General features: G+C 48.6%; 1 protein-coding gene across 1 annotated transcript in view; it reads right to left on the bottom strand.

Moving 5' to 3' along the window:
• Positions 1 to 10,298: 10,298 nt before the first annotated feature.
• The window catches only part of CFDP1 (craniofacial development protein 1), a 129,292-nt gene continuing 127,527 nt past the window's right edge, over positions 10,299 to 12,063 (bottom strand). The window contains 1 exon segment of the mRNA NM_001287118.1: positions 10,299 to 11,108. Within this exon segment, the coding sequence (NP_001274047.1) occupies positions 11,018 to 11,108 (91 nt within the window). The 3' untranslated portion in view covers positions 10,299 to 11,017.

Genomic DNA, 12,063 nt, shown 5'->3' with positions numbered 1-12,063 from the left:
ACAGAGCTGGGCTGGGCTGGGCTGGTACCAAAGAAAGTTCAGCACATAAGCACGACCTAGTCCAGTCTTCTCCATGGATGGCCATTCTCCTCCTAGTTCCGGACACATCCCACCGGAAGCACTGGGCGCCGTGCTCAGAGACAGGCAAGTAGGGCTGCTTTGCTGAATCTTGTCTCCTCAGAGGGTTCACGCAACCACTTGGCTGGAGAGAGGGAGACCTTTCTGGGAGGTTAACTGGGCATTATATTTCAAGGCCTTGAAAACGTGTGCTTTCCCTGACAGGACAACTCCACTTGTAGAAAGTAATCTAGAAATAACCAGGATGCTGATCAAGAACTAAGGACAAGGTGGTTCATCATGGCATTACTTATAACAACAGAAAGTGGGTAACCTCAGTGACCAGCAGTGGAAGACCAGTATAATAGATTATGGTACAACTATGTGATGGCATGTTATACAGCTGTTAAAACTGTTTCCTCATAGGATGGTTGAGGGGCGCCTTGGTGGTTCAGTTGGTTGAGTGTCTGACTCTTGATTTCAGCTGAGATCATAATCTTGAGGTCCTGGGATCGAACCCCGAGTTGGGCTTCCTGCTCAGAGAGTCTGCTTGTCCCTCTCCCTTTGCTCCTCCCCCTGCTTACACTCTCTCTCTCAAATAAATAAATAAATAAATAAATAAATAAATAAATAAATCTTTTTAAAAAAAAGGATATTTGAATCAATGGGGAAATGCTCCTGGCATGTACTACAGAGTAAACAAAGGCAAATATAAAACTGCATACACCAGTGCAGTCCAATAAAATTCTATGGTGATAGAAACATTGGGTGCCTGCCCATTCTAATATTGTACCACTAATCACATATGACTACCGAGCACTTGAGATCTTTGGTTAGTGTGACTAAGAAACTGAAATTCAAGTTCTTTTTATTATTATTATTTTTTTTGGATTCTGAATTCTAACGGATTTATTTCATTTTAAAAAAGTTTTAAAAAATATTTTATTTATTAATGAGAGACACACACACACACAGAGGCAGAGACATAGGCAGAGGGAGAAGCAGGCTCCCTTCAGGAAGCCCGATGAGGGACTCGATTCCAGGACCCAGGGATCACGACCTGAGCCAAAGGCAGATGCTCAACCACTGGGCCACCCAGGTGTCCCAATTCTAGTGATTTTAAAACTTAAGTTTAGGGCCACCTGACTGGCTCAGTGGGTAGAGCATGCAATTCTTGATCTTGGGGTTGTGAGCTCAAGACCCACTTCGGGCATGGAGTCGATTTAAAAAACATTCAGCCTGGCAGCGAAGGGTTGCTGCCTCAGCTGTGTTTGCTGGGACTTGGGTGGATTTTGTCGTTTGAATTTCTTGCTTGCTTCCCTGGGGGCCTTCAGCTGCTTTTCTAAGTTACTGCTAACTTTCAGGGGCTTCCTGCTAAGCTTTTGACTGTGCCTGCAAAGGCTTCTGGATGTCAGAGAAAGTTCCTAGGGGTGGGTCTCCGTAGACAGTAGGGAAGGAACCCCTGGCACCCTCATTACTGGCGCTGATTTGCTGGTTTGTTGATGAGTCAGGAATTTAGGAGTTTGAATTATTTGAAGTGGCAAAGAGTAAAAGAAGGTGGAATTGTCCTAAATACATAGCTGGAGGCTTTTTAAACTTTTAATAAGCAGGGTTCTCAAACTTCAGAGTGCATAAGCATCACCTGGCTGCTTGTTAGAAATGTAGGTTCCCAGTGTTCACTCCCTGCCCCCACCCCTGAACCCTTGGGATGATTTAACCCTTCCCCTTCGCTTTACAGATACAGAAATGGGGGCAGGGGAGGCCAGAGGCCAAGCCATGTGCCCAAGCGAGTCACTCTGCAATATGGGTGTCTCACTGGACCATGCTGCCTCTCAGTCACCTGTGGTGGATGTTTGGTGTTAAAGGAATAGACAAAAGTGGGGTCTGATAAATTCTCTAACCTGGATGTCCAACAATTCAATTCTGTCACAAAGTACCCAGAGTCAGCTCACACCCTCCACCGATGAAAGGTTCCTTCACACTAGGCTGCCTCCACTTCAGACACCAGCCGCAAATGGGGTGCTCGGACTACCCAGGCTTCTGCTCAGTCCACAACCACCCCCGAAAGCTTTGATGGTTTGCTAGAACTCATGGACTCAGGAAAGTGCACTATGTATTATTACTGTTCGTTGTAAAGGATACAAATGAATAGCCAGACGAAGATGGTCCAGAAGGCTTCCATGCAAGAGCCTCTGTACCTGTGGCCTGTGGAATTTGGGTGTGCCACCCTCCTGGCATGTGGATGTGCTCCCCAACTCAGAAGCTCCCCAAACTTGACTGTTGAGAGGTTTTTAACAAGATCTCCTCACATAGGCCGGATTGATTAAATCATTGGCCTAACTGGATTCCATCTCTGGCCTCTCCTCCCGCCCCAGGGATAGGACTGAAAGCTTACTTTTTAAAAAATATTTTATTTATTTATCAGAGAGAGCATGCACATAGCCAGGGAAAGGCAGGGAGAGGGAGAAGCAGGCTCCCCGCTGAGCAGGGAGCCCATTGTGGGACTCGATTCAAAGACCCTGGGATCCTGACCTGAGCCAAAGGCAGGTGCTTCACCAACTGAGCCACCCAGGTGCCCCAGAGTCAAAGTTTAAAACCTCTACTTACAGGAGTGGTGTTGCTGGTGACCAGGCCCCATCCTGAAACTATCTAGGGCTCCCTGAGGAATCTCATTAGCATACAAATCCCAAGGGCTTTAGGAACCCAGAACTGCACAAAAAACAAATATTTATTTATTTTTTAATTAATTTTTTTTATTATACCATGTGAGCTATTTGCAGTTTTGTGGAAAACACTTGCATTGCAAAGACAAGAGGCTTCCACAAAACGACGCTTCTCATCATCTCCAGCTCCAGCTGTCCGCAGCAGTCTCACAGGCACACACAGGTTGCACTGTTGGTGCAGGAAGGCTGGGGGTAGATGAGTTTGGGGTGGGACCTTAACCTCAAATTCAAAGGTCCCATGATGGAGCTCAAGGGCAGACTGGTAACAGAACTGTGGGGTCCAGCTTGACACAAGTAAAGGCAAAGGCAAAGGCAAAGGCAATCTCGATGAGGTGGCTGGGACACAGAGGGTTGTCCCTGCCCTAGAAGCCATTCTCTGGGCCCCAAAGAGCTTCCAGACTTAGAAATAATGCAGCAATGTTAGGGTAGAAGAGGGAAGGCCAAAGAGAGCAGAGCAGCTGGGCAGCAACCCTCCACACCCTGAGGATTCTGGCCACCCCTCCCTCTGAGAAGGCACCCACCCCTGTGGCCCAAGGGCCCTGAGGACAGCTGAGGATGCTGGGCAGAGTTTGAAGATGGGCAGCTCCATAACTAGAAAACCCACACGTTGGGGATCCCTGGGTGGCTCAGTGCTTTAGTGCCTGCCTTCGGCCCGGGGCGTGATCCTGGAGTCCCGGGATCGAGTCCCACATCAGGCTCCCTGCATGGAGCCTGCTTCTCCCTCTGCCTGTCTTTCTCTGTGTCTCTCATGAATAAATAAACAAAATCTGTAAAAAAAAAACAAAAAACAAAAAACAAAAAAACAACACATAATTCATTTTGGTGTTTTCACATAAAATCTGTAAAAACAAAACAAAACAAAAAACAACACATATTATAATTCATTTTGGTGTTTTCACATTTTAACCTTGTTTATCTGGGTCAGGGACCATTTATTTGCATCTAACAAGTCAAGGCCCACTGAAGCATCTTTCTAACATATGGTCTGTGTCCTGTCTGCGCATCTGTCAAGACCATGTGGGCAAGGGGAAGGCTGACTCAGCAGTCCTGGAACCACTGGCTGTGCTGGGAGGGGGCACATGGCCTAGCACAGACCCTTTAGTTTCCCAGCCACCCAACATGCTCTACAGAGAAAGGGACATGGCGGGGCACCTGGTAGTTCGCCTGAGTGAGTCCCTCATCTCCTGGGGAAATGAGAAGCCATTTGGGAAGATCATTCTGGAATACCTGCTAGCCCAGCAGTGAAAGTTCACTGCTAGGGATGCAGTGAAAGTTCCTTGATGGCCAGCAAGCTCATCACCATGGCAACCCCTGCATCCCTGTGCTGCCCATCCCTTGGACATCTCTTTGTGAGACAGACAGGGGTGATGCAAATTTAAATGTGAGCTTGTGGGGCACCTGGGTGGCTCAGTCAGTGAAGCACCTGCCTTTGGCTTGGGTCATGATCTGGGGGTCCTGGGATTGAGCCCTGTGCTCAGTTCCCTGCTTCTCTGCTATTCCTCCTGCTTGTGCTCTCTGGCTCTGTCAAATAAATAAAATCTTTCTAAAAAAATGTGAGCTTGTCTTTTTTTTTTAATTGTCTTGAAATACTTCAGAAAATAAAGGCATAATGAATAATATAAGAAATGTGTGTCACCTCCCAATTTAAGATATAAAACCACATCTGTAAATGAAGCTCCTTTTCTTTCTCTGACCCATGACCTAACCCATGAGAGGTAACCGCTATGCTGAGTTTACTGTCTATCACCCGTTCATTATACATAATTATATTTACATATATTACATATATAATTATATACTCCTTCTATATTCAGTTAAGATTCACATAACATAAAACCAACCATTTTACTTTATTTTTTAAAAGATTTTTATTTATTCATGAGAGATAGAGAGGCAGAGACAGGCGGAGGAAGGAAAAGCAGGCTCCATGCAGGGAGCCTGATGAGGGACTCGATCCCGGGACTCCGGGATCACGCCCTGAGCTGAAGGCAGATGCTCAACTGCTGAGCCACCCAGGCATCCCCAAAACCAACCATTTTAAAGTGTAAAATTCAGTGTATCTGCAATGTTGGGCAACCATCACCTTCATGTTCATGTTTTTGAACTTGTGTAACTGGGATCCTATGTTAGGACTTGCTGCTTGCTTTTTGCATCATCATTGCTTATGAGGCTCATCTGTGCTGATGCATGCAGCCCTCCTCATTCGGTTAACTGCTGTGCTGTCCTGTGCTGTGTGACTATTTCACAATCGATCCTTTCTCCTGATGGGTACTGGGTAGATTCCAGGTTTTTACAATCGCCAATAAGCCTGTCTCCTTGCATGGCTTCTCCAGGATGTCAAGCCAGGAGTAAAGTTGCTGCGTCATGGGCTGAGGGCAGTTCCAGTTTACACATCCTCAAAGTGCTAATTTATATTCACATAAGCCTGTCATGGGGAGCTGGGGGCCAGGCAAGCAATTTAATTATAGTAACCTAACACATGGATAGTGTACTTCAGTTAACGAAACACCGTGAGGTAGGCTGAGCGGTATTCACCATTCTCAGCAACCTTCTGAACAAGGTATCCGGGACGCAGAAGGACTCTACCCGGATCACGGCACAGTTAAGATTGGAGATAAGAGGCAGGACAACCCGTGTGTCAGACTAGGATGGTGTTCTTGCGCAATGTTAATTTCTCCGCACGCCCTCCCTATCACCTTGTACTTAAGCATAGGTCACAGTCTACCCCATCAGCTGAGGTGACAACACAATGAAAGCTGGCTGGCAGACCATGGAGAGGAGATCCTGAAAGACGGTCTCTGTGGTTTGGGCCATTCCCGGCTGCAGGGAAGCAGGTCAGAATCTTCTGGACTCACACGTTCCACTTTCCTCGGGGTGGTCGACTTGCCTGTGCACCCAGATCGAATCTGATAGTATTCTGGGATCTAAGCTGCCTTAGGAGGGCACGAAAAAAAAGAAAAGGCTTTACAGAAAAGTCCAGGGGAGGAACTGTGAACACCCCTAGCAAAGGAGGTACAGCGTGAGAGGCACTTAGGATATCTCAACTCTCCAAGGAGCCATCAACTGGACACCGCCCCCCTCCTCCCCGCACTCCCTGAAACTGGCGGCGTCCCAAAGGAGGGCAACACCGTGTACCTTGCTTAGCACAGAAACCTGGTTCTAGAGCACGGCTTATGCCTCAGTGACGCTTCACCAGAGACCTGTGTGAACAAGGCCCGGGGGCCTGGGTGAGGCGCTCCTGCCATTGCAGAGTGGTTGGACCGCTGCCCCGGAGCAGTGGCAGGACTGGAAGCAGAAGGGGTGTGCCCACAGCTGGGGTGGACTTCTGCCACAAGCTCTGGGCCCTGCGAGTGCCAGATGTCATTCTCCAACAGCAAGCATCTCCTCATCTCAGGTTCACCGGTCCCCCGGCACTCAGCACTGCGCTGGGATCCAGAGGGGGAAAGGCGGTCTAGTTTTGCCTTCCCCGCCCCCACCCGACCCTCCAGGCAGAAGGTGGAGGTGTGATCACTGGTGGTTTCACAGTCTGACCTCAGGCAAGTTTCCTCAGCTGAAACATGAGGGGCATCTGACAGATGGCACACGAGGAAGTGGGACCACTGCACCACTTGCCTGCCAGGGCTCCCATCCCGGGGCCTCCCCGCAGCTCCCGCGGCTACGGCTCCCTCGAGTTCTTCTCACCACCCTCCCTTCTTCCCCAGAGACCATCGCTGAGCTCCTAATTAGAGCACTGAGTTCCTCGGCAAATGGGTGAGCAGAATCGCAGAAGGAAGCTCATTATTCTTTGACCTTACATTGTTTGGGGGCAGTTTTTTCAGCAATGAGAAGACATCCGATGCCCTGGAAATCTGACACACCCATGTGGGACAAGGAGAAGACAAAGACTCATGGCACGGATCAGGGGCAGGAAACAACTTTTGGGGACTCTCTGCACTTTGCGCTTGGGCCGTACCCATCATTCACACAACAGACCTGGCCCAAGGGCCTGGAGGCGAAGTGCATGGTGCCCCAGCCCAGCTGCCTCTCAGCACTGACTCAGCCACTCCACTTGCCGAATCCCGACTCCCGGATAAAGGGAAATCAACAACAATAACAACAACAAAAAAGAAATCATTTCCCTTAGGAGTTGGGAACAATAGTTTTCACTAAATGTAGATGTGAAGAGCCAGTTAAAATACTATCCACTTATTCTTAAAAACTGGGCTAGATGGTGTCTGCCATGGTTCAAACAGGACCAATGGAAAAGGGGGCTCTCGGCTAAACATGGTCACACCTCTGCCAGCCCCACCACCCAGCCTGGTCTCAGTGGGCCCACCAGGAAAGGCCGGGCATTCACTGAGGCAGCTCTCAGGTCATTGAGAGTGAGGTAGGTAGATGGGGGACAGGTGGCAACACTGGCTGGGAAGGAAGGTCCTCCCAGCCCTGACAGACAGGGTCAGGCAGGAGCACAGCCCACCACCCAGGAAGGCCCAAGGGTGGTCTCAGGAGACCCGAGGCCCACCCCGCCCAGCAGCCACAGCACCCAGCACCCTGTTCACCATCAGGCAGGGCTGGGAAGACTCCCGTATCCTGCGGCCTGGTTTACAGTTAGCAGTCATTCATGTGCCTGCCCCGGCACCAGTCTTGCTGGCTGGTTCCTGTCCCTGGGAACTGAGCCACAACAGTAAGAGAACACAGGGGGTGAGGAGGCCCACAAGATGAGACAAAACGCAACTTGCAAAGACTGGGTTCCAAGTTGTTACAACAAGCACAGGATCTGGGGAGGCGGGGAGCACCTCCTCGTAGACCAGAGGTTCCCTGCCACTACATTCCTGGCCACTGTCAGACCTGCACAGTGGGAGTGGGTCTCTGGGAGGCTGCCCGTTCTGTCCTAGAACAGCTGACGCACTTCTTAGTCCTTTCCTTTAAACAGCTCCATTCTGTTTCTCTGGCACGATTAAAAAAAGAACGATTCACGATCAATAACAAATCCAAATAGAAGTAGAGATAATAGTGTGAAGGACTTGCTGGATTCCTCACTTAGATTCAACAATTATCAATACACGGCCCATCTCTCCTCCCACTCCTTGGTGACAATTTAAAGGACCAAATGGAGACAAGTCTGTTGATTTATGACAAAGAATTGAGTGTTCAGGTACCACTGTTTGGCTGACCTATTACCCACTTTTTTTTTTTTTTAAGATTTTATTTATTCATGAGAGACAGAGAGAAAGGCAGAGACATAAGCAGAGGGAGAAGCAGGCTCCCCACAAGGAGCCCATGCAGGACTCGATCCTCAGACTTCAGGATCACACCTTGAGCCAAAGGCTGACGCTCAACCACTGAGCCACCCAGGCGTCCCCCTATCACCTATTCCTAATTCCACTCCCCATCTCCCATGGCAAGTTTTTTCAGCCTCCCCTCCAGCTGAGGGCAGGCAGATGATCCAGCAAAGGCCAATGAGATGTATGTAAGAGCCAGCTTTGAAGCTGCTTTTAAGTCTCACTGTAGGATGATACATGTGTGCACAAAGATACACACGTGCATAGGTATTAGCCAGAGGAAGTGGCTTCATCAATATGATGAACTTAGTTTAATATAAGTCACTTAAAAATGTATTTTTAAAAGATTTTATTATTTTGAGAGAGAGAGAGAGAGAGAGAGAGAGAGAGAGAGAGAGCACATACAGGGACAAAGAGAGGGAAAACGCAGGCTGCCCGCTGAGCAGGGAGCCTGATGTGGGGCTCAATCCCAGGACCCCGGGATCATGACCCAGGCAGAAGGCACTCAACTGACTGAGCCACCCAGACGCCCCTTAAATATTTTAAAGTAATCTCTACATTCAACCTGGAGCTCGAACTTAGAACCTGAGATCAAGAGTCACATGTACTAACTGAGTCAGCCAAACGCCCCAATGCAGGTGGCTTTTAAAGAGGTTCTATGGAGGCAGCTGAAAGGCAAATGAAATTATTTGAACTGTGAAAGTCTGGGAACACTGAAGTAAGGGTGCACAAAGTTGGGAGGAAGGGCTTCTGTAACAGGAATGGTGTAAACAGCTACACATTCCTTGACAAGCTGCCAGATTCTGCCAAAAGGGGCTGGACTTGAAGGGCTTTTTATTTTACTGGCTGCGTGGAGTTTATGTTCCACTTGGTGCAAGGCACACGGTGAGGGTGTCAGGATAGCTTGCATGTGGCTGGGATAGTAAAGAGTGGGGTTCTCTCAACTTCCTTTTTGGTGTTTTACTCTTTTGATATAAAAGAACCCAAATGCTTCTGCTTGCAGCAGCCTGCCTAGTCTATAGGGGAGGAGAGGGAGAGACTCTGATGAGCCTAGTGCTTTCTGAAGTCTGGTGGCTGGTGGCGGCCACTCAGGACAGGGGCCCAGTCCTAGTTTTGGCAGACTGGCCACTAGGCTGCTTCCCGAAGGGCTTTCTGGATGTGTAAAAAGTCACTGAGTGGAGATCAGATGTGTACAGTGAACCTGCTGGGAAAAGATCCACTAACTCAAGAGCAGCAGAAAGGAACTAACCTTTGCACAGCTGTAAATTTAATCCAATGCAGGGCACAGGAGAGAAGCCCATGTTGAGGGCTGGGAACAGAAACTGAAGTGCAAATGCACACTGCAAATGCTGCAGTGCTCATTGATTTTTCCAACTTCTCTCCACATACCTTGGAGCAAACCCACTTGTGCGAAGAACCCAGCATGCTCTTGCAGCTGCTGTCCTGATCTTGTAGGCTTCAAAGGCATGAAGATTTGCTAAAGAAGAAAACCCCTAACTTATGATGGGCTCAGCACCACTTATTCTGTGGGATTCCAGATCGTTTTTCAAAACAGACGAGGAGCCGGCTCATATATGGCTGCCGTAGTATGAAGAACTGTGTGAGAGAGCCAGTGCTAGAGGCCCTCAGGACTCAGAAGAGAAGAGGTGGTAAACAGAGGGTGATGCCTAGAGGCTGACACGCGGCAGGACTGGCATCATCTCAGTCTTAGCTGTGGCTCCTGAGGGTCTGGATGCACTTGCCCTAAGTGGAGCGCTGTCTTGTCTTACCTTAGAGGACTTTCCTGTTACTCCTGTATCGCTGTGCAGGACTGTACTGAGGCCTTACAGGCCATCTGTAAGCCCTCAAAGGGCTTCTATTACCACTTTTAAAATCCTTTATCAGAGTGGATGTGAATAGACAATGTGTTCAAACATAGCCAGTAAACTACCTTTCTGAGTAATCAGGTCCATGACCCCATAACCATGTAGTATTGAGGATCAGGCCTTGGTTGCCATGATCTTCTTCCCATGAATTCAAGGACTGGATGGGGGACTCCAGGTATATCATTAGCTTGTCTCAACCATATAAGGTACTGGTGTTACTTGTACCATTTACACACCAGGAAACAAAGGCTCAGAAAGCCAAGCTGTGGTCAAGGTCACACTGGCTACATGTCCAGACAGGCACTGGCTTCCAGTCTTTGGAACTCTACCTTCCCCTTAACCTGTCCATATTGCTCAGGACACCCAGACACACACACCCCAAAAGCAAATTGTGGGGTTTTACTGCTTTATTACTATGAAGTTTGGAATTTAAATTTTCCTACTGAGTATAAAAAAGAGAGTCTTTCAGAGTCTTTGACAAACAAAAAGAATTACTGAGGTGGGAGCACATCTTAAACTGACTTGAACTCTGTCTGGGAAGAGGAAAAAGGCCAAAGGGGGAAAAACATCCCTAATTCAGCAATAATGCATGTTTATTTTCAGCCTGACCTTACACCAGTGAATAAGAATCCCATTTAGGAGAGAGGAAGAGATTAGGAGAGAAGCAGCAGCGGAACAAGAACAAAACTGCCAAGGACTTGGCATTCTACCCACATTAGTGAGCAGTCCTCCCTGGGTCTCTGGGGCAAGGCCGACTTCAGAAAGGGCCCAGAAACGCACCCTCCGGCTGCTCAGCTCTCCTCCCCAGGGCCAGCCCAGGCAGGCCTGGCTGGTGGCCTTTGGAGAATAAAGGGAAGGCCAGTGGTGTCCTCATCTTCACCAGCCTCTCATCTCGCAGGACCAACTTTTATTTTTATTTTTTTTAAGGACAAACTTTTAAAAGTAAAATGAATGAAACACGTGAGATCAAGATACAAAGACAGAAATCCAACGTAGAAAAAGAGACCTTGGTGGGAACAGCTGATGAGAAACACTGGAGACATTTCACAGATGCACCAGAAGCTCACATTGTAAACAGGATTAAGCTGCTGTTGATTTCCTCCCCATAACATCAGGGTTTCATTTTGCTCAGCCTGAGGTCTCGCTCGATTTCAAACTGCCTGTGGTCCACTCGGTCTAGAAAAGCCTTCCTTTCAATGTACCTAGAAGAAAATACAAAAGGTTTGTCAGCAGACTCCTGTAGGAGCACAGCGCCCCCCACCCACGGAGGTGTGAACTGTCCACTCGACCAGCAGGCATGGGTTCAGTGGGTAGCTAGCTCTGTTTCACATTAGCTAGGCTGCACTGGCCAAGGACTGAACATCTCCGAGCCTCATTTTTCTCAACAGCAAAATAGCGGTGCCGTATTTCCTGGTCTTAGTAGTGTGTGGAGTTGGGGGGGCCAGGGAAAGCTATGTGTCCTGCATATGTACTATACATCCAACTGTGGGAAAAAGGTGCATCTGAAAATGGAAGAAACAGGGTCTTTGTAGAAACTACTTCCTGGGGCTGCAGGGAAGCTTCAAGTGGGCACATAGAGCACTCCCTTTCAAGGGGTTCCACTGTCTTCAGTGCCCTTCTCTTCCTTCCCCTGCCCTTCTCGGGTGTCCTCTGCCCACTCCGGTCTAAAATGCCTCCCTGAGGTCTCTCTAAGGGAATGAGAGCAAGAGCAGCCACCCATAGTCCACATCCAGGGCCCCTCACAAGGTCGGGGCTCTGTGCCCTAACGGGGGTCAAGTTTCACAGACATGGCTCCCCTAGGTCCTCATTGGGCAGGGTGTGATGGGAAGGAAGCGCAGGGCAGAAGTGGGCAGGGAAGGAGGAGTGGCTGGTGGCTTAATGAGACACAGCTGCATTTTAATGCACCTTCACGCCATAAAGTGGGTCGTGTCTCGCCTGGGGGAGGGGATCTCTGCTGCTAATTAATCTACTGAGAGAGCAAAACTATCATTGAAAATAGGAGACATAATTGAATCTCTGTACTAATTTTTCTTTTGTTGCACTGTATAAAATGTGCATCTGTCATCACAAAGTCATTATGTTTAGGACAAGAACGTTATCAGGTTCAGGAGTCTGTGTTCCCTTGCAGAGCTGGGGCACTGCATGCCCTACTGTGGC

This window comes from Canis lupus, chromosome 5 (genome assembly GCF_011100685.1).
Source record: "Canis lupus familiaris isolate Mischka breed German Shepherd chromosome 5, alternate assembly UU_Cfam_GSD_1.0, whole genome shotgun sequence".
Taxonomy (NCBI): domain Eukaryota; kingdom Metazoa; phylum Chordata; class Mammalia; order Carnivora; family Canidae; genus Canis; species Canis lupus.
Note: the sequence above shows the minus strand (reverse complement) of the source record. Positions and strands in the feature narration are given on the sequence as shown.